The following is a 19,345-nucleotide window of genomic DNA, read 5'->3' as shown; positions in this document are numbered from 1 at the left end:
ATATAAATCAAATAATAAATAAATAACATAAGTATTTTCTTTTTATTTATTTATTTATTTATTTATTTATTTAATTTGTATCCCGCCCTTCCTCCGGGCGGCAAACAAAGCACCAAAAAACTTTAAAACATCATGAAAACAGATCTTAAAATACGTTAACACAAAACAGCATTAACAACATTTAAAAAAACAACCTTAAAAAGAGTTAAAAACATTATTAAAAATATTAAACAATTCTAACACAGACACAGACTGGGATAAGGTCTCAACTTAAAAGGCTTGTTGAAAGAGGAAAGTCTTCAAAAGGCGCCGAAAAGATAGCAGAGATGGCGCCTGCCTAATATTTAAGGGGAGGGAATTCCACAGGGTCGGTGCCACTACACTAAAGGTCCGTTTCCTTTTAAGATGTTTTAGAGTGCTTTTAGTGTTTTTGTTTGCCGCCCTGGATTCCTTCTAGGAGGAAGAGCAGGATATAAATTAAATAAATAAATGTAAAGGGCACTCAAGGAACAATTGGGAATACACTTTAAGGTGCATAATTCTCCTTGCGTGGCAGGTAAAGACACTGCTGCAAATTTGACACCACATATGATGAAGTGGGCGTGGTTTAGAGAAAATGCTGTCCTCACCCTGGCTGGGGCTGATGGAAGTTGTAGCCCACAACATCCGGAGAGCATCAGAATGTGGACTTCTAAGCGAAGAAGGATGGGGGTAGACAACCCTCATCCTCCAGTTCGTTTTGAAAACATCCACCATCTGATTTTTACAGTTTGTGCAAAAATTTTCTTCTGGGTCTGTTTGGATAGCCCTTCTGTGAAATGGGGATAATTCACAGAGAGGTGTGGGTGGCAAGAGCAAAACAGATAAAAATGGATGGGCCAAATTATTTATTTATTTATTATTTGAATTTATATCCCGCCCTTCCAGCAGGAGCCCAGGGTGGCAAACAGAAACGCTAAAAACACTTTAAAACATCATAAAAAGGCCTTAAAATACATTAAAACAAAACAACGTTAAAAACATTTTAAAAAAGCTTTAAAAACATCTTTTTTTTTAAAAAAAAAAGGTTAAAAACCTATTATTAAAGAAAACATATTAAAAGCAATTCTAACACAGATGCAGACTGGGATAGGTCTCAACTGAAAAGGTTTGTTGAAAGAGGAAAGTCTTCCAAAGGCGCCAAAAAGATAGCAGAGACGGCGCCTGCCTAATATTTAAGGGGAGAGAATTCTACAGGGTAGGTGCCGCCACACTAAAGGTCCTCTTCCTATGTTGTGCAGAATGAACCTCCTGATAAGATGGTATCTGCAGGAGGCCTCAGCTGCAGAGCACAGTGATCGGCTGGGTATATAAGGGGTAAGACGGTTTTTCAGGTATCCTGGTCCCGAGCTGTATAGGGCTTTGTACACCAAAACTGGAACCTTGAACTTGGCCTGGTAGCAAATGGGCAGCCAGTGCAATTCTTTCAGCAGCGGGGTGACATGTTGGCAATACCCTGCTCCAGTGAGCAGTCTCACCACCCCATTTTGCACCAGCTGCAGCTTCTGGACCAATCTCAAGGACAGCCCCAGCCCCACATAGAGCTCAATACAGTAATCCAGCCTGGAGGTTACCAGTGCGTGGACAACAGCCTGACCAGAAATTATAAAACAGTTGTGTTAAAAATGTGTAGAGAGACAGAGAGAATATGACTAACAACATTACAATGGAGTTTGTTTCCATTCCTGGGCCCTCCCTAGACTTTTTGCCCTCCAGGGGAAGTGACACCCATCCTGATCATGGGAACTTCCCAAATCCAGCTGTTTGGTTTGGGACAGCCGTATGTAAGTGTAACTATGACTATTATTATTATTAATTCATTCCTATCCCCGAGACTCGTGTGGTGCCCAGTTAAAACAAAGAACAACGTAACACAAAAAATCAAGGAGAATACATTAAAGAAACAGAAATACAAACTTGCAAAAATGGGTCATCAGACATGAAAGTTATAAAAATCTGTAAATCATTTTCATAGGAACTAGAACTAGGTTTTCTCTCCTGATAAATAACAGTGTGTTCCTGTTCGTGTCTACTTGGAAGTAAGCCCCACTGAGTTCAATGGGTCTCACTCCCAGACACGTATAGGATTTGAGCCTAAGCGTACAGTTGATGTTCCAGCCTGATTCCCCACTGCTTTAGATTTGAGCTCTCTCTGACTATGTGATTGGCTTTTTGGCTTTGAAATACCCCATAAAGTGGTTTTTCTGTTCCAAGAACTGGTTTGGGATTAGGGGCAGGGTGTAATCTAGTGACTGCTGCAAACATTTTGCAAAAACAAAAACCTGGGAGGATGAAGGGTGGAGCAAAACATTTTTTCCTTGGCACGGGGCAGCTCTTGCGAGAACTGGTTTCAAAATGGCTGCTGCTCCGGGGTGCCAGTTCTTTCTGTGTCTCCTTGAATGGCTTCCTGCCGTGCACCCTCTCATGGAGCGCTTTGGTTCCTACTTCCATTCTGGAGGGGGTGATGGGAATTATTGGCTCAAGTGTAAGGGCTGCTTGCAAAACCTCTCCTGTGGGGTTGAAGTGGAATAAAATGTGCATTGTTAAATTGAAAGCATTTCTTTAGCTGGAATCATAATTACTCGGAACAATACAGCAACTGCCTACAAAGAGCTGAGAGCACAAGTGTTGCAGTCTTTGTTTGTAAGCTTTATAGTCAGCTGGTCCAAACTTTTCTTACATCCACTGAGGTGGTGGATACTTCAGAGTTGCTTGTTTGAACAGTTTTGCAAAGACAAAAGACAATCACAGCAAATGGCAAACTTAGCCACATCACATCCATGTCATACATTAAATCACATTAAAGTGTGTGGGTTCCTCCAAAGAATCCTGGGAATTGTAGCTCTGGGAGGGGCAAACTATAGTTCCCCAAAAAAATTGGAGGGGGGATCCATGTGCTTTAAGTGCATGCTGTAGATGTGACCTTATAATTTGCAGCTCAAGACATAGCCCTACAATCACAACATCATTATGCCCTTTTCATGTAGTGGTCAAAGTGTCAGACTAGGGCCTGGGAGACCACGGTTCAAATCCCCACTCAGCCATGAAGCTCGCTGGGTGACCTTGTGCCAGTCACTGCCTCTCAGTGTAACCTACCTCACAGGGTTGTTGTGAGGATAAAACTGCGAGGGGAGGGGAGATAGAAATGTAATAATAAACACATACATACATATATAATAATAACAATACTAGATGAACTGATTTCCCTATTCCCATCCACCTTGCAAGACCTTAGATCTCAGCTATCTGACAAGGAGCTGCAGAACTCGCAGAGAAGTTGATCTCAATGTGTTTCGTTTCTGCTTCTTGCCTAGCTGAGCTTGCCTAGACCAGTTTACTTTACCCATCCATAACAGTGCTGAGGAGACATTATCGGGAAGGCAAAATGAAAACACTAGTTTTCAAACCTAGCATCTTCTCTCACAACATGAGGGATAACGTTGCACAGTTTTCGAGTTTGTGGTTACTTCTGTCTCTCGGAAACAATTTCCGGAGTTCTTTTGGATCTTGCCCTGCTGCCAGCAACACTGCTGTCTCCTGAACCACGTTTCCTTTGGCTCCATAACCCTCCACTTGCTGGGGATTCTGGAATGTTATTTCATGTCTTTTATACACCCATGGATTTTTCGACAGGGGTGGAGGTGGGGAGAGGCGAGGAGGGAAGAAGAGGAAAACAAATTAAGAGTCGAGACTCTGTTCGTGCACATTACTGTTGCCAGCACCCCTGCAGAAAAACCTCGCTGAACTTGGAGCCCAGCCGAGGTAGGAAGTGTTTGGGAGATAGACTTGATCTTGGAAAGGATTGCTAAGGTTGAAGAGCGTGCAGGACCTCTCCCTTGTTCTCTCCAAAGTAACTAAGAAAAGACAGAGAGGAGAGAGATGTTTGGCTTAGTACAGGGATGGCGTGGGGAGGGGGGTACCTGTTTCTGATCTTGTTCCATGGACAGCACCCTCCTTGGCCTGAGCCAGTGGAAAGGTAAATGCACTGCCTTCAAGTCGATCCCGACTTATGGCTACCCTATGAACAGGGATTTCATGGTAAGCGGTATTCAGAGGGGGTTTATCATTGCCTCCCTCTGAGGCCAGTCCTCCCCAGCTGTCTAGGGCCTGCTCAGCTTGCCACAGCTGTACAAGCGAGCCCCTTCTTTGTCCACAACTGCCAGCTGGGCGGCAACTGGGCTCCTTGGGACTATGCAGCTTGCCCACAGCTGCACAGGTGGCAGGGCACGTCACCCCTGAGCCACTCCCTGTGGGAGTGATCTTTAGCTGGCCTTTAACACCCAGGAGACATGAGCGGGATTTGAACTCACAGACTCCAGACTCCCAGCCAGGCTCTCCTCCCCACTGTGCTATACCAGTGGGGGTTAGAACAAATTAAACCAGAACTGTCACTAGAAGCTAAAATGATGAAACTGAGGTTATCATCCTTTGGACACATAATGAGAAGACATGATTCACTAGAAAAGACAATAACGCTGGGAAAAACAGAAGGGAGTAACTTAACAACAAAGCCAAGTTTGTCGGTCTCAGTAGAAAAGACTGCCTTCAAGTTGATCCTGACTTATGGTGACCCTCTGAATAGGGTTTTCATGGTAAGCGGTATTCAGAGGGGGTTTACCATTGCCTTCTTCTGAGGCTGAGAGGCAGGGACTGGCCCAAGGTCACCCGTGAGCTTCATGGCTGTGTGGGGATCAGCTAGTGGAGACCAGTCTATTAGGGCAAAGGGGGAACTGCCCTTCTAACTTTAGTCTGCCCTCAGCCAGCCCCCACCGGCCTGCATTCTTACGTACAGCCAATGGGCGGGTTGGTGGCAACTCTGCCTGTCCTTGACTCTGGCTCATCTAGTGTTGGCCTCCCTGCCTTCTGCCTTGCCAGTCCCAGTGGGCATCAGGCACCACTAGCCTGCACCAGGGTTGCCAACAGAGATGTTTTATCTGCTCACAAGGTATTTTCACTGTAGGTTTGGCAGCTGTATTTTGCAGAATAAAACCCACATTCGGGTCTAGTCTCACACCACTCTCCACTATTTAAAGTTTAAACCAGCCTTTCCCCCAAAAAATCTTGAGGAATAAGTCCCACCATCTGGATCTTCTTTGAACATACGGTTTCATACAACATAGGTCTTAGTTTTATTCAATCCGTAAGCTGCCTTATGCATTTTAATCGAAAGCGGGCATTTTCAGCTGAGAAGGTCCTATTTGTTCCCCCCCCCAAAAAAAAAATCCACCAGGCATTACCCCCTGATGTGACAAAGAACCTTGCTAGGCCCCGCCCCTTACCTGCCTCCACCCCTGACTAGGCATATTATTTATCTATCTATTTATTTTTTAAAAAACCACAGGTTGGAATTTCCTCTGGAATGAGGCCTGCCTGGAGTTCTTGTTATGATAATTTAGGGGTCCAGACAAAAACATTCCTATTTTCCCAGGCTTTTAAGAACTGCAAATGTAAGCATTCTTTAACACAGAGCAGTGAGTCTTAACTGTCTGGGCTGTTTCTTCTTTTTGATTTGCTCTTATCAGTTTGCATGCGGCGGCTGCATCTTCCTGTTCTTAAATTTCCTTTCCTTTTGTACCACTTTGTCACTTTGCTAGCCGTCCTGGTGACAAAAATTTGTGTTGAAGGCGCAGCAGACAAATGATAGCCTCAATCCTAACTAAAGCAAGCCACCGTACATTTCAAGTACTAACTTACCTCTTTAACAGTCATGGCTTACCCCAAAGCATCCTGGGAGCTGTAGTCTGTTACTACAAGTGCTGAGAGGTTTTAGGAGATCCCTATTCCCCTCCACAAAGCTACAGTTGTCAGAGTGATTTAACAACCAGTTCCTCTTCCTAGGGAACTCTGGTGACAATGTCGGGAAGCTGTGTTCTGGGCAGAGCTTGGAAAAGTTACGTTTTTGAACTACAACTCCCATCAGCCCAATCCAGTGGCCATGCTGGCTGGGGCTGATGGGAGTTGTAGTTCAAAAAAGTAACTTTTCCAAGCTCTGGTTCTGGGGACCACAAGTTGTCTATAAGTGAACCCTAATAAATTAAAATGAAAATTGGGCAAGCCAAAGCTTTCACAGAAAAGGTGGGGTTTGTGGACATATTGGGAAAAAGAGAAGGGGAGGAATGAAGCATCGCATGGGATGGGTGCGGTGGCAGAGACTTCAGTCCCAAGGGCAGCAAAGAGAATGTGCAGAGTATTTTTATGAATGCAGGAAACTTTAGGGTGGCCGAGGCTGCTGTCCAGTTTATTATTTATTTATTTAATTCATGTCCTACCCTTCCTCCCAGAAGGAGCTTAGGGTGGCAAACAAGTGATAAAATACTAAAGGCATCTTTAAAACAATACAGCTTTAAAAACATCTTAAAAGCAAAACATCTGAAAAAGCAGTTCCGGCACAGGCGCATACTGGGATAAGGTCTCTACTTAAAGGGCTTGTTGAAAGAAGGTCTTCAATAAGTGCCGAAAGGATAACAGAGAAGGCAGCTGTCTAATATTTAAAGGGAGGGAATTCCAAAGTGTCGGTGCCGCAACATGAAAGGTCTGCTTCCTATGTTGTGTGGAACTGACCTTCTGATAAGAAGGTATCTGCAGGAGGCCCTCACCTGCAGAGTGCAGTGATCAACTGGGTATATAAGGGGTGAGCCCCCCTGATACTCAGTGCTGCACAGACATAGATAGGAACGCACTGTGAGAGCAGTAGAGCTGGATAGGAGGAGTGATCGGCATGAAAGAACCAGTCACCTCCTGTCATTTACCCCCAGCATTTGGTACTCGGTAAACTGCATCTGGTCAAGGAGGTTCCATTTAGCTAGCTCTCCTAAGTGTCATTCATAGTTCTGCCCTCCATGAATGTGTCCAGCATTTGTTTGTTTTTTACAAGCGAGTTGTCCTGTGGTTCCAGGATTCTGTCTTAATTTTAAAACCTGATCGTTTATGTTGCCAAAATGTGGATATGCTTTGTTCTCTCTCCCTAAACATGGACAGTGAGATCTGGAACAGGCTGATTTTATCTGCTTGCTGAGAAGTCTATGGCGCTGGAGGTGCAGATGAGAGAGTGTGTGCCAGCTCAGCAAGGTGATTGGCCCAGTCTGCGATGCGGTCTGCACAAGGTGGAACACCACAAGCATTACGATATTCTTGGGATGACTGTAGAACAAAATAAAACAACCAGGGGGGTAGAGAAAGTTTCCTGCTGTGATGTGCATGGCTTCCTCTAGGAAGTTGCCAAAGTTGCCCAGTAAATATAGAGTCAGAGAAACAACTGCTCCTGACATGTTCGTTCATCTCTTTATGAACCTTCAGATGCTGGAAATTGGTCTACAGTTAACAGAGGAGGGTTTGTGCATGTGTGCAGGGTACCTATACACACTTCATAGAGCAGGAGATGTTCTAGAAGATGATCTATTTTATTATTTAATTTATATCCCACCTTTCCACCAAGGAGCTGAAGGTGGGATACATGGTCTTTCCTATTCCCAAGCCGCTGCTCAGTGTAGGGGAACCTTAAGGGCTACGAGCTTGCTTGTCTTAGTAGCATAACGCTGATATTTTCTGGATACTGCAATGAACCACCAAACCATATCCTGCGTTTTCAGGGTGGGGACCTTTAAATCTAGACAGAATGGATGTAGTCTCGCCTGCCAACAAATTCTGATTTGATGCTGAACACAATCTCAGCAAGTTTATAGAAATGAGCAGTTTTAAAGTTGGGAAAGTGATAGTCGGTATGGACTTGATATAGGCCCCTTCCAACTCTACTATTCTGTGATTCTATGACGCCAAGGCCCACATTTCACAAACTACTGGTAACTGAGTTAAGGATTAAGGAGAAATTTGATTCAGTTCACATTTAAAGACAAACCTGCCTAATGCACACTTTCTGAAACAATATGCAAACCAAAACAGAGTCATCCTTTGAAAATTCACTTCTCTGACTTTTGCAATGCTGTTTTCCAGCCAAGGAATGTGCATAAAAATAGGTATATGAGGGTAAAGTGTACATAAAAATCCTCATATTTGTAAAGAAAAATTGCTTTGCAAAATGGCATTTAAAATGTGTTCTGTTAGGAGGAATTTGCATTAAAGTGCTGAAGAATTTTCATCAGGTCTTTTTTAAAAATTGCAAATTGATGTGGAACTCCGGAGAACTGAAGATTGGAAAAATGGGAAATGGAGAGAAACAAAACTTAATTAATCGATTAATTAAATTTATATCTCTCCCTTTCTCCCAGTAGGAGCCCAGGGCGGCAAACACTAAAAATACTCTAAAACATCTTTAAAACAGATTTTAAAATATTTTGAAACAACACATCTTTCAAAACATTACAAAAAAAGCTTTAAAAACACATCAAAAAGCAATTCCAGTACAGACCCAGACTGGGAAACGGTCTCTACTTAAAAGGCTTGTTGAAATTGACTGATTTGCCCATCCTTATAACTGAGGCATGTATGTTCCTTTAAAAATGTAACCCCCAAACACTGCTGCACTCTAAAACCTGAACAGGGTTTACTGTTAGGGCTATGTGAGGTTCCATATGACCCATCGCTGAAAGGATACAATTTCCACTCCTGTTTCTTCTCAATTAACTGCTCTGGGCATACTTTCTGACTGGGAGGAGACAAACCCCATGCAGGGACTCACAAAGAGGCACAACTGGGAGTCTCTCCTAGGCATGGGTAATTCTGCTATGGATCCTCCTTTGGCAAGAGTTGAGCTCATGGGAGTCTTTGAAGTATTTAATTTCTTTTTTGTGGGACATGGTTTGGAAACACAGCATTAGGTCAGCCTTCGCCAACTTGTGACCCTCCATATATTCTGGACTACAAACTACCATCAGTTCCTGCTAGGGATGGGTGAATTTGTCAGTTTCAGTTTTTCTTTCTGAAGTTCCGTTCTCCACATTTCTGCATTTTACTGCAAATTTCTTCTTATATACATGCCCTTATGCAATTTCATGTCTACGTTTTTGCAAGCAGTTTTCACTCATACCTCACTTACTACAAAATGCGTGTTTTTAAATTGTGTTTTTAAATTGTTTTTTGTGTTTTCAAATCTGTATATTTGTTTCTATTGTTTTTAATTGCTGTAAACCGCCCAGAGAGCTTCAGCTATGGGGCGGTATATAAATGTAATAAATAAATAAATAAAATAAGCCAGGGCTGGGGAACTTTTTTAAGTCCAAGGGCCACATTCCCTTCTGGGCAACCTCCTGGGGGCCTCATGCAACTGGTGGGTGGGGCTGGAGGCAAAAGTGGGCGGAGCAATGAATATAAATTTTACCTTTGTCCAGCAGGCTAGTTTCTACAGAGAGTCATCCCCCTCATCCTCCTTCCAGACAAACATGAGGCATCATCTGAGTTCAAGACATATTCTGGCCAGGCAAAAACCCTTGAGGAGGATGCAAAAGTAGGACTAGTATGGGCTAGAGAGAGTACCGAGGGGCAGAGAGAGATGCCTGGTGGGACTTAGACCTGGTGGGACATCCCTATGTCTTTGGGGGCCCTCTTGCTCCTTTGCCCCCCAAAGTCCTACCTGGTTCCCATTCACACACAGCTCTTGTTCCTTTCAGTGAGGCTTGCTCAGAAAAACTCTCCCCTGAGTTCTGCCCCTATCTTAACTGAAATGAATGGCGGGCACCTCTTGGATTTTCACTTCCATCACCTGAATGCCTGGGGCCAGTCCTACAGAAACCTCGCATTCCAGCATCTCCCTTCTCAAAGTTACAGGGCAGATCGCACCAACTCCCCCCCTCTGAAGGGCCTGTTTTCTCCCCCGTTGATGATCTGAAAGGGGAGGGGGGAAGGCTCCGTGTTCATCTCAGATTCTGCTTTTGGTTCATGTTCTTGTCTCCATTCCTGGGTTTTTATTGTCCATTCCAACATCAGGAAGTGATTTGTCAGTGGCAAAGCTGAGTTGCATGTCAGACCTTGAGCCTCCCAGGAAGGCTGCTGAGAGACAGCAGGCAGCTGTGGGGAAAAAAAGGCTGCAATGTGATTCAGTGCAACTGGTTTTTTTTAGGGGGGGCTGCTGCCTTGGGTTGGGTTGGGTAGGCTCAGTAGATAACAGCAAGGGCTGCTCTTTCTCAGAACTGCTGGTGTCAGCCGTTGGCTTGGATGGCTTTAAAAAGAGATGAGACAAATTCATAGAATCATATAATAGTAGAGTTGAAAGGGGCCTAGAAGGCCATCAAGTCCAACCCCCTGCAGTTGTTGCTCTCATCAGTCACAGCCAGCATGGCTTAATGGACAGGGATGATGATGATGTTGTTGTTGGTGGTGATGATGATGGTGATGATGGGATTCATAGAAGAAGAGACATCTACCAATTGTTGTTAGTCATGATAGCTAAAATGGAGCCTCCACATGCTAAGGCAATGTATCTTGCTATGCCAGTTAGGAGAGCAAACAGCAGGCGAGGGCTGTTACTTTCATTCCTTGCTTGTGGGCTCCCTGAAGGAACCTTATTGGACACTGTGGGAAACAGGATGCTGGATTAGATGAACAATTGAACATGAATTATGTGATCAATTGCCAAGTGTAGTCAAATCGATTTTGTTATCTTGGCTCTCCAAGTCCTGATGCTTTGGTGTCCAGAATTATGCAAATCAGCCAATATATTCAACAGCCCTGTAGTCAAGGTATGACAAATGAGTGCATCTCCCCTCTGGATTTTTTTTTTGGGGGGGGGAATTGTATTTTTAATTTGTGGCATGACAGAACATAGCAGCCTCCATTTAAAGAATGACAGCTTGTTTTAAGAACAGGACCAATTTAAGAATAAGGCTCTCTGAAAAAATCAGTGAATAAGACAAGGTGAGTGCACAACAAAAGCCTCATCTGGAAGAGCCCCAACAATTTGCTCACTCAAGACTTTTCCTGACTGAGGGTGGATTGTTCATGACCACAATCACCCCATAATTAAATGATCCTGGAAACCCCCCACCCCACAAAAAAATACAGTCAGCATAGTAACATGATCCCTGAAGCGTTAAATATTAGAACTTTATATTACGGGCTGGAGGTAGATGCCACCCCTTGGATTTTCCTTTGCTGTGTTTTTCAGTTTCAGTTTCAATTGTGTTTTCTACCCAGCCAGCAATAAAGAAGCATGTTTGTTTCCTTGCAGTAAGTAGTAAGAATTTGTTTATTTTGCAGTTATTATGAGTAGTGCAGGATTGGATGCATATTGCAAATAACTTAAAGTGATCTGGAAAAATATCTTGTTACCCTTTAACCTTTTCAAGCACTCACTATCAATTAAAGTGGCTATTGTTTTCTTCTTTTTCATGCATAGTTGATGGCAAAGGATGAAAACAGCCCTAGAAGAATATAAACACTGCTGTGCACGCTACAGTTATCTGGCTGGCTGGTCACCTAGGGTGTAACAGGCCTAATTTCTGGTTTTCCCAAAGTGTACAGCTCAGCATAAGGCCTCTTCAGGTTTCTGGGCAGAAAAATCAACCCAACAACCAGTTTAAAAAATCCATTTGCTTTCCATGATTGCTTAGTTAATCCTGTATATAGTAACCACTTAAAAAAGGTTTTCCCTTGATTGTCCAACAGAAAGGGCAATCTAAAGGTCAGGAACAAGACTAGAAGAAGGAATCTTCAAGGAGTTTGGGTATTCACTGTATCCTTAACTTTCTTTTTATGCTAGTCATTTAATTCCATGTGTTCTTGACCTTTACATAGCTCATTATGTGAGTGAATGCACTCTCTCCATGGAAGAGGATTGAAGGGGGAGGTCACTGCCTTTCCCTTCCTCTGGCTTGGCCCTCACATTCTCCCCCCTCCCCCCAAAATGCCCCACCTTGAAATGTGGGTGTTCCATCTAGCAAGAACTCCTGGCTACAGGGTTGGTACTCACATTTCCTTAATTGGCACAGCCACATAAGCTGGCTTTCCTGGTTGTAGAAATTGTGACTATTTTTTTTAGAAAAAAAAATAGTACCCAGTACAGTGGTGACTAAGAATCAACCTGGATATGAAGGGTTTTTTTCTTCTGAAATCATCCTGTGGCTTGCAGTTTCTGTCTCCAGACAGAGAGCCCTCAGACAGGAACCCAGCGGAAGGGCACGAGGAGTTAATCTAAGTGGTATTTTGGAGGGGGGGGAAACTGTGATTCATGCCAAATGCATGCCTTCGAAGCCTGACCCGTGGAAAGGCAGCCTGGAGATGGCTAGATCAGCAGAGAGAAGATCTTTGCCGGCTGCTCTGGTGCCTGTCTTGTGATAGCACTGCCACTCCGCGCCATTTAAGGCAGTTCTTCAACTGACCCTTTTGGCAGTGTTTTGTGTTCTGGAGATAGCTGGGAGGGGGGAGTTCCTGGTCACTCGAGTCCAAGGCATCATTCTGAGGTGGCGTCGGTTCAAGTGGCTGCAGAATTTGGGGGAAATGGTGGTTGTTTCAAAGCACACTCCTCCAAAGGGCCTATTTACTGAGCATTCATCCTGATTTGCTTGCATAAAGCTAACATGGAGGTTAGATTATATCTGGCCTTTGGAATGGCATGGACTGCCTTCCAGTCGATTCCGACTTATGGCAACCCTATGAACAGAGTTTTCTTGGTAAGCGGTATTCAAATTCTGAGTTGTATGCAGGGAAGTTATATGACAGTGAGCATCCGTCCTGGTAGGGTGTTTCTATGTCTTCCTGTTAATCATTAGTTCATTCTGCACTTTTCAATACATTTCCATGTCACTTTCCCTTTTTTGAAAAACGTTCATAATTTCATTGCATTTCTAATGACAATAACAAAATAAATCAATAACTTTCCTAACGGCCAAAAGGTTGTTTCTTTTTCGGACTACATCTGAACTATACATTTACAGCAGTATCATGCCCCTTTAAACAGTCATGGCTTCTCCCAAAGAATCCTAGGAGCTAAAGTTTGTTAAGGGTGCTGAGAGTTGTTAGGAGACCCCCCTAATTCCCTCCACAGAGCTGCAATCCCCAGAGTGATTTTATAATCAGTCCCTTTTCCTAGGGAAGTCCATGTCAATTCAGTGCAACAGAGATTTTTAAAAAAGGAATCTGAATTTCTTTGATATATCAGTATCTGAATTTCTTTGAAATTGTTTTTATGTGTGTAATTGTTGTGCATATGGATTTTATTGTATTGTGAAATGGCTTCAAGATGCTTCATCGGTACCGATGCATAAATGAAATAAATAATTTTAAAAAGAGGAGCATAATAATGCATATTTCTTCCAAACCTGTGCGCTCTCTCTCTCTCTCTCCCTCGATTCATTTTCCAGCAGGCTGCTGTCACCAGATTACACGGAGACGCATTATACGGCAGATGGGCAGGCAGTAACTGTGTCACTCAACCACACTGTAAGTAAGATGTGTAAGACTGTGAAGGTAGTGATGGTGGATTTTGCAGCATTAAAATAGTATTTATTCCTTTATTTAACCACATTTATACATGGCCAAATAACAGTATTTTCTGAGTGGCTTACATAACAAAACATGCACAACAATAGTAACCACAGAATATTAAAACACAACAAAAAGATTCCAGCATAAAAGTTTCAGCAGCCAAGACAGACCTGGTGTCACTAAAAGTATGCAGCAGATCTAAAATTCAGTGACTGAACAGTTCAAAGTTTAAAAGGCTTGGAAAAATGAATAGGTTTTTGCCTGGTGCTGATAAGACCGCCAGGAAGGCAACAGGCAACAAGTGAGCCTCTCTGGGGAGGGCATTCCATGTGGGTGCTCCCACTGAAAAGGCCCTTTCCCTAGTAGCCAAATGAGCCTCCCCATTTGGTGGAGACACCCAGAGAAAATCATCTAAGGATGATCTCTAACACAGATCATCTGCTTTTGTAAACACTGTGTGTGGTGAATTGCTCATGTGCTGCACAATTCGGCAGTCTGAGCTGTTGAGCCAACATTTTAGTTTATTTAAAAAGAAGGGTAAAACCAGATGTAGCAGTTTTAACACTGGACCCTTTCCCTTTGTAATATTATTGGCTTTGTAATATTATATATGCATGGGCACATATTTTCAAGTTGATGGCAAGAGAGAGATGCTATTGGGAGGTGCTGAGTGTTTGCCCTATTTTGCGTGTCTCCCCCCCCCCACTTCACAAAGGACTAGGTTTGTAGTCTAAGGGCCTTATTAGACCCAGTTCTAACACCGGTGGTCCAAGTAGCTAGGAATGCGGGAGAAATCTGATTCAGTTCACATTTACAGGTGAAACTACCTAATTTGCATTTTCCAAAACTATGCACGAACCAAAACTTGGCTGTCCTTCGAAGTTTGCACTTCTCTGAATTTTGCAGTGCAGTTCTCTAGCCAAGTAATGAGTACAAAAATGTATATACTTTTTTCTTTTTTTAATAATTTTTTTATTCAATTTTTTTCAAAAGACAAACAAAACAAAGTCAAAAAACATAACAATACAACAACAAAAAATAAAAGTAAAATAGTTGACTTCCGATTTGTCGCAGATCAGCTATAAGTATATAATATACATCAAACCTGTCCCTTAATGTATACATACAGAATCACTTTTCTCCATAGGCTGTCTTAGTTAATCGTCAAATCCCAATATCATCATTTTATTTTGATCTTTCAACAAAAAGTCTAAGAGAGGCTTCCATTCCTTAAGAAATGTATCTGTCGATTTTTCTCTAAGTAAACATGTTAATTTATCCATCTCTACTAAGTCCATTAATTTCAATAGCCATTCTTCCGTTGTTGGTGTAGATTCCATTTTCCACTTTTGTGCATATAATAATCTTGCTGCCGTAATTATATATAATATTATTCTTCCATATTTCTTTTCTATTTGTTTATCCATAAAACCCAATTAAAAAAAATCTGGTTTTGACTGAATATTTATCTTTAGAATTTTTTGCATCATCCTACCTATCTGTGCCCAAAATGATTTTGCCATTTTACACAGCCACCACATATGATAAAATGATCCTTCTTGTTGTTTACATTTCCAACAAACATTAGAAACATTACTATACATTTTTGACAACTTTTCTGGAGTCATGTACCAACGGTACATCATTTTATAGAAATTTTCTTTAAGATTATAGCATAGTGTAAATCTCAAGCCTTTTTTCCACATATTTTCCCATTGATCCATTTGTATGTTATAACCAACATTTTTTGCCCACTTTACCATACACTCTTTTACTTGTTCTTCCTCCATCTCCATTTTCAGTAAGAGTTTATACATTTTCGCAATTATATTTTCATCATTTGTACACAAACCTATTTCAAAATCAGATTTACTTATTTCAAACCCATACATTTTCTTGTCCATTTTATATCTTTCTAACAATTGTAAATAGGCAAACCATTGAGAACTGTATCCTTCCTTTGTCAGTTGTTCTCTCTCTTTCATTATATATTCTCCATGTACATTTTCTAATAGTTCTTGATAAGTTAACCATTTCTCTTTTCCAGCCATTTCTCTTCTGTAGAACGCTTCTTGACTTGAGACACATAATGGTATTTTCGAATAAAACCTTGGTTTATATCTATTCCATATTTTCAACAGAGGACGTCTTATAAAATGATTATTAAAGTCTACATTTACTTTTACTTTGTCATACCATAGATATCCATGCCATCCCCACTTCAGATTATGGCCCTCCAAATCCAGTAGTCTTTTATTCCTCAATAAAATCCATTCCTTTATCCAGACTAGACAGCAGGCAGCAAAATAAAGTCTCAGATTTGGTAATCCCAGTCCTCCTCTTTCTTTGGCGTCTTGTAGTAGTTTAAATTTGACTCTTGGTTTTTTCCCTTGCCATACAAATTTAGAGATATCTTTTTGCCATTGTTTAAAAGGTAAATCAGAGGATATGACAGGTATTGTTTGAAACAAAAACATCATTCTCGGTAATACATTCATTTTTATCACAGATATTCTACCCATTAATGACAATTGTAGTTTATCCCATTTTAGCAGATCTTTCTTAATCTCTGTCCATAATTTTTCATAATTATTATGAAACAACTTTGAATTTTTATTTGTTATAATGATACCTAAATATTTCAACTTTTTCTCTATTGTAAAATCTGTCTTGTCCATTAACTCTTGCTGTTCCCTTAAAGTTAAATTTTTCACCAACATCTTTGTTTTTTGATTGTTGATCTTAAATCCTGCTAACGGTCCAAATTCTTTTAATTTGTCCATCAATACATTAATTCCTTCCAAAGGGTTTTCTAATACAATTATCAAATCATCAGCAAATGCTCTCAATTTATATTCTTCTTTTTTTATCTTTAATCCTGAAATCCTTTTGTCTTGCCTTATATCTCTAAGCAGCACTTCTAAGACCAGAATAAATAAAAGGGGAGATAATGGACATCCCTGTCTTGTACCCTTTTGTATTTCACATGAATCCGTTAAATCTCCATTAACAATTATCTGAGCCTTCTGAGATGTATAAATCGATCTAATTCATTTTATAAAATTGTCTCCAAAATCCATTTCCTCCAAAACCTGAAACATAAATTTCCAATTCAAATTATCAAATGCTTTTTCAGGATCTAACAAAAATCAAAGCTGCTTGTTTATCATTTCGTTGTTCTAAATATTCCAACACATTCAAGACATTCCTGACGTTGTCACGTAATTGTCTTTTAGGTAAAAACCCTGATTGATCTTCCTGGATAAGTTGTTGCAATATTATTTTCATTCTTTCTGCCAAGATCATTGTAAAAAATTTATAGTCATTATTCAATAGAGATATTGGCCGATAATTTTTTGTTTTAGTTAAATCTTGCTCCTCTTTAGGTATTAATGTTATGTTAGCATTTTTCCAACTATCCGGTATCTTTCCCTCTTGCAGAATAGAATTCATTGTATACTGTAAAGGTAGCAAGAGTTCTTCCTCCAAACATTTATAGTACATTGCAGATAACCCATCTGGTCCTGGTGCCTTTCCTAATTTAATTTTGTTTATAGCTTCAGATATCTCTCTTGACATGATAGGGCCATTAATAGCTTGTCTCTGAAAGCCTGTAATTTTAGGCAAATTCTGTTTAGATATATACTCTTCCGTTTTTTCAGATGGGATTTCCTGACACTTGTACAATGTTGAATAATATTGATGAAAAATCTTTTTGATTTTTACATTATCTGTCAGCATCTCATCTCCTTCTTGTATCTTTAATATAAGATTTTTTTGACGTTCTTTTCTTAATTTATATGCTAACCATTTCCCTGGTTTATTTGCAAATTCAAAAGTCCTTTGTTTAGCAAAATTTAGTTTCCTTTCAATTTCTCTAACTGTCAGCATTGATACTTGATTCTGTAACATTTTAATTTGATTTACAATAGAAACTTTAGTTGGATTCTTTTTCAATTCTTCCTCTTTTTGTTTTATTTCTTCCAAAATTAATTGCATTTTCTGTTTCTTTTTTTTAATTCAGAGTTACATTTAATAAAATATCCCCTCATAAATGCCTTACTTGTATCCCAAACAATATTTTCATTTGTTCCTTTATGTAAATTATGTTCAAAAAACTCTTTTAATTTCTTCTTACATTCTTGTACTACTTTGTCATTCTGTAATAAAGATTCATTTAGTCTCCATCTAAATCCAAGATTTTTTTTTTTAAAGTTAATATCACAGGATTGTGGTCCGAAAAAGTTTTTGGTAATATATCCATTTTAAAAATATCCTTCACTAGAATTTTAGACATCCAAATCATATCAATCCTCGAGAATGTTTTATGTCTTTCTGAAAAATAAGTAAATTCCTTTGCGTTATCATTTATATATCTCCAGATATTCACCAATTCTAAATTTTCCATCAGTTCAAAGCAAATCTTCGGTAATTTACCCTGTGTCTCTTTAATATTTTTTTCAGAAAGTCTATCAATTTTTGGTGAGATTACCCCATTCCAATCACCCATGACGCACCAATGATCATATGAAAACTCTGACAATTTTTCCATAAGTCCTGTGTAAAACCTTGTTTTATCTTCATTGGGGGCATAAATACCCACTATCAAAATGTTTGTGCCCTGTAAAGTAATTTCAACCCCCACAAATCTACCACTATCATCCAGTAATACCAATTTAGGAAGCAATTGTGGGTTAATGTAAAGAACAACTCCATTTTTTTTTTTTTGGTCCAGCCGAAATAAATTCTTCACCCAAATTTTTACAAATCAAATATTTGGAATCTTTCTTCTTAATATGAGTTTCTTGTAAACAAATTATATCCAATTTTAATTTTTTCAAATAATGAAACACTTTCTTTCTCTTCTGCGCCGTGTTGGCTCCATTTATATTCCAAGTTAGATATTTGTAATCCATCTTTAAGCGTGTATTTTAAAATGCGCCTGATGCTCCCTTTAATCCATCATCTTCCTTCCTCTCCTCTGCATGTTCTTGTTGACTTTGTTTCCCAGGAATTATATCCATATCTTTGAGTTTATCTTCTTCCATGTCTTTTGAAGCTTTTCTCAAGAAGTCCCTTGCTTTTTGAACAGTATTCAATCGATATTTCTGTTGTCTGAATGTAAAAATCACTCCTTCTGGAACATCCCATCTAAATTGAATTTTGCATTGCTTAAGTTTTTCTGTAAGGAAAGCATATTCTTTTCTCTTTCGTAAAAGTCTAATAGGAATTTCTTTCAACACCAGTATTTCCTTACCATCAATTTTAAAGGTATTGTTAAAATGTTGTTGTAATACCATATCTCTGGTCGTCTTCTTTATAAAGTGAACAAGCACATCTCTTGGAATTTTTTTCATTGTTGCATATCTGGAATTAATTCTATAAACTTTATCTATTTCAAATTTCATCTGATCTTCATTCAAATCCAGAAATTTTACTAAAGCCTTAACAATTTTATCTCTGATGTCTTCACCTGTTTCCTCAGGGATTGCACGGAATCTCAAACAATGTTCTTTATTTCTTAATTCAATCACAGCCATGTAGTCCAAATTTTTTTCTAATTCCAGATTTAATATATCTGTTCTATTCTTCAAGATTTGTACCTTTTCTTTAGTACAAAAATGTATATACTAAAGTGCGTACTACATTAAAGGATGCGTTGGGTTAAATTTGGAATAAACCAAGAATCAGTGATGGAATTTTCCTGTGTTTTGTTTAAAAAATTAAATGTGGCCCGTGGATGAATTTCAAATAATCCGACTCTAAAATGTGCCTTCAAAATTCACACAATTTGCCCCTCAGAAAACAGGCAGCCTAATCAGTAGCTCGCATCTGTTACTTCTGATTCCAGGAACACTGTTGCTACCACGGCCATGTCCGAGGGTACGAGGGCTCCTGGGTAGTCCTAAGTACGTGCTCTGGAATCAGGTAA

At 40.1% G+C, this 19,345-nt stretch overlaps 1 protein-coding gene across 3 annotated transcripts in view; it reads left to right on the top strand.

Moving 5' to 3' along the window:
* The window catches only part of ADAM33 (ADAM metallopeptidase domain 33), a 102,026-nt gene that overhangs the window by 32,635 nt on the left and 50,046 nt on the right, over positions 1 to 19,345 (top strand). For 2 of the 3 annotated variants that reach the window (XM_061583563.1, XM_061583565.1), the window contains 2 exons: positions 13,290 to 13,368; positions 19,265 to 19,341. In XM_061583563.1, the coding sequence (XP_061439547.1) occupies positions 13,290 to 13,368; positions 19,265 to 19,341 (156 nt within the window). The remainder of the gene's footprint in view (positions 1 to 13,289; positions 13,369 to 19,264; positions 19,342 to 19,345) is intronic. The other variant, XM_061583564.1, reaches the window with a different exon arrangement.

Source organism: Rhineura floridana, chromosome 9 (genome assembly GCF_030035675.1).
Source record: "Rhineura floridana isolate rRhiFlo1 chromosome 9, rRhiFlo1.hap2, whole genome shotgun sequence".
Lineage (NCBI taxonomy): Eukaryota > Metazoa > Chordata > Lepidosauria > Squamata > Rhineuridae > Rhineura > Rhineura floridana.
This window is presented reverse-complemented; position numbering and strand designations above follow the sequence as displayed.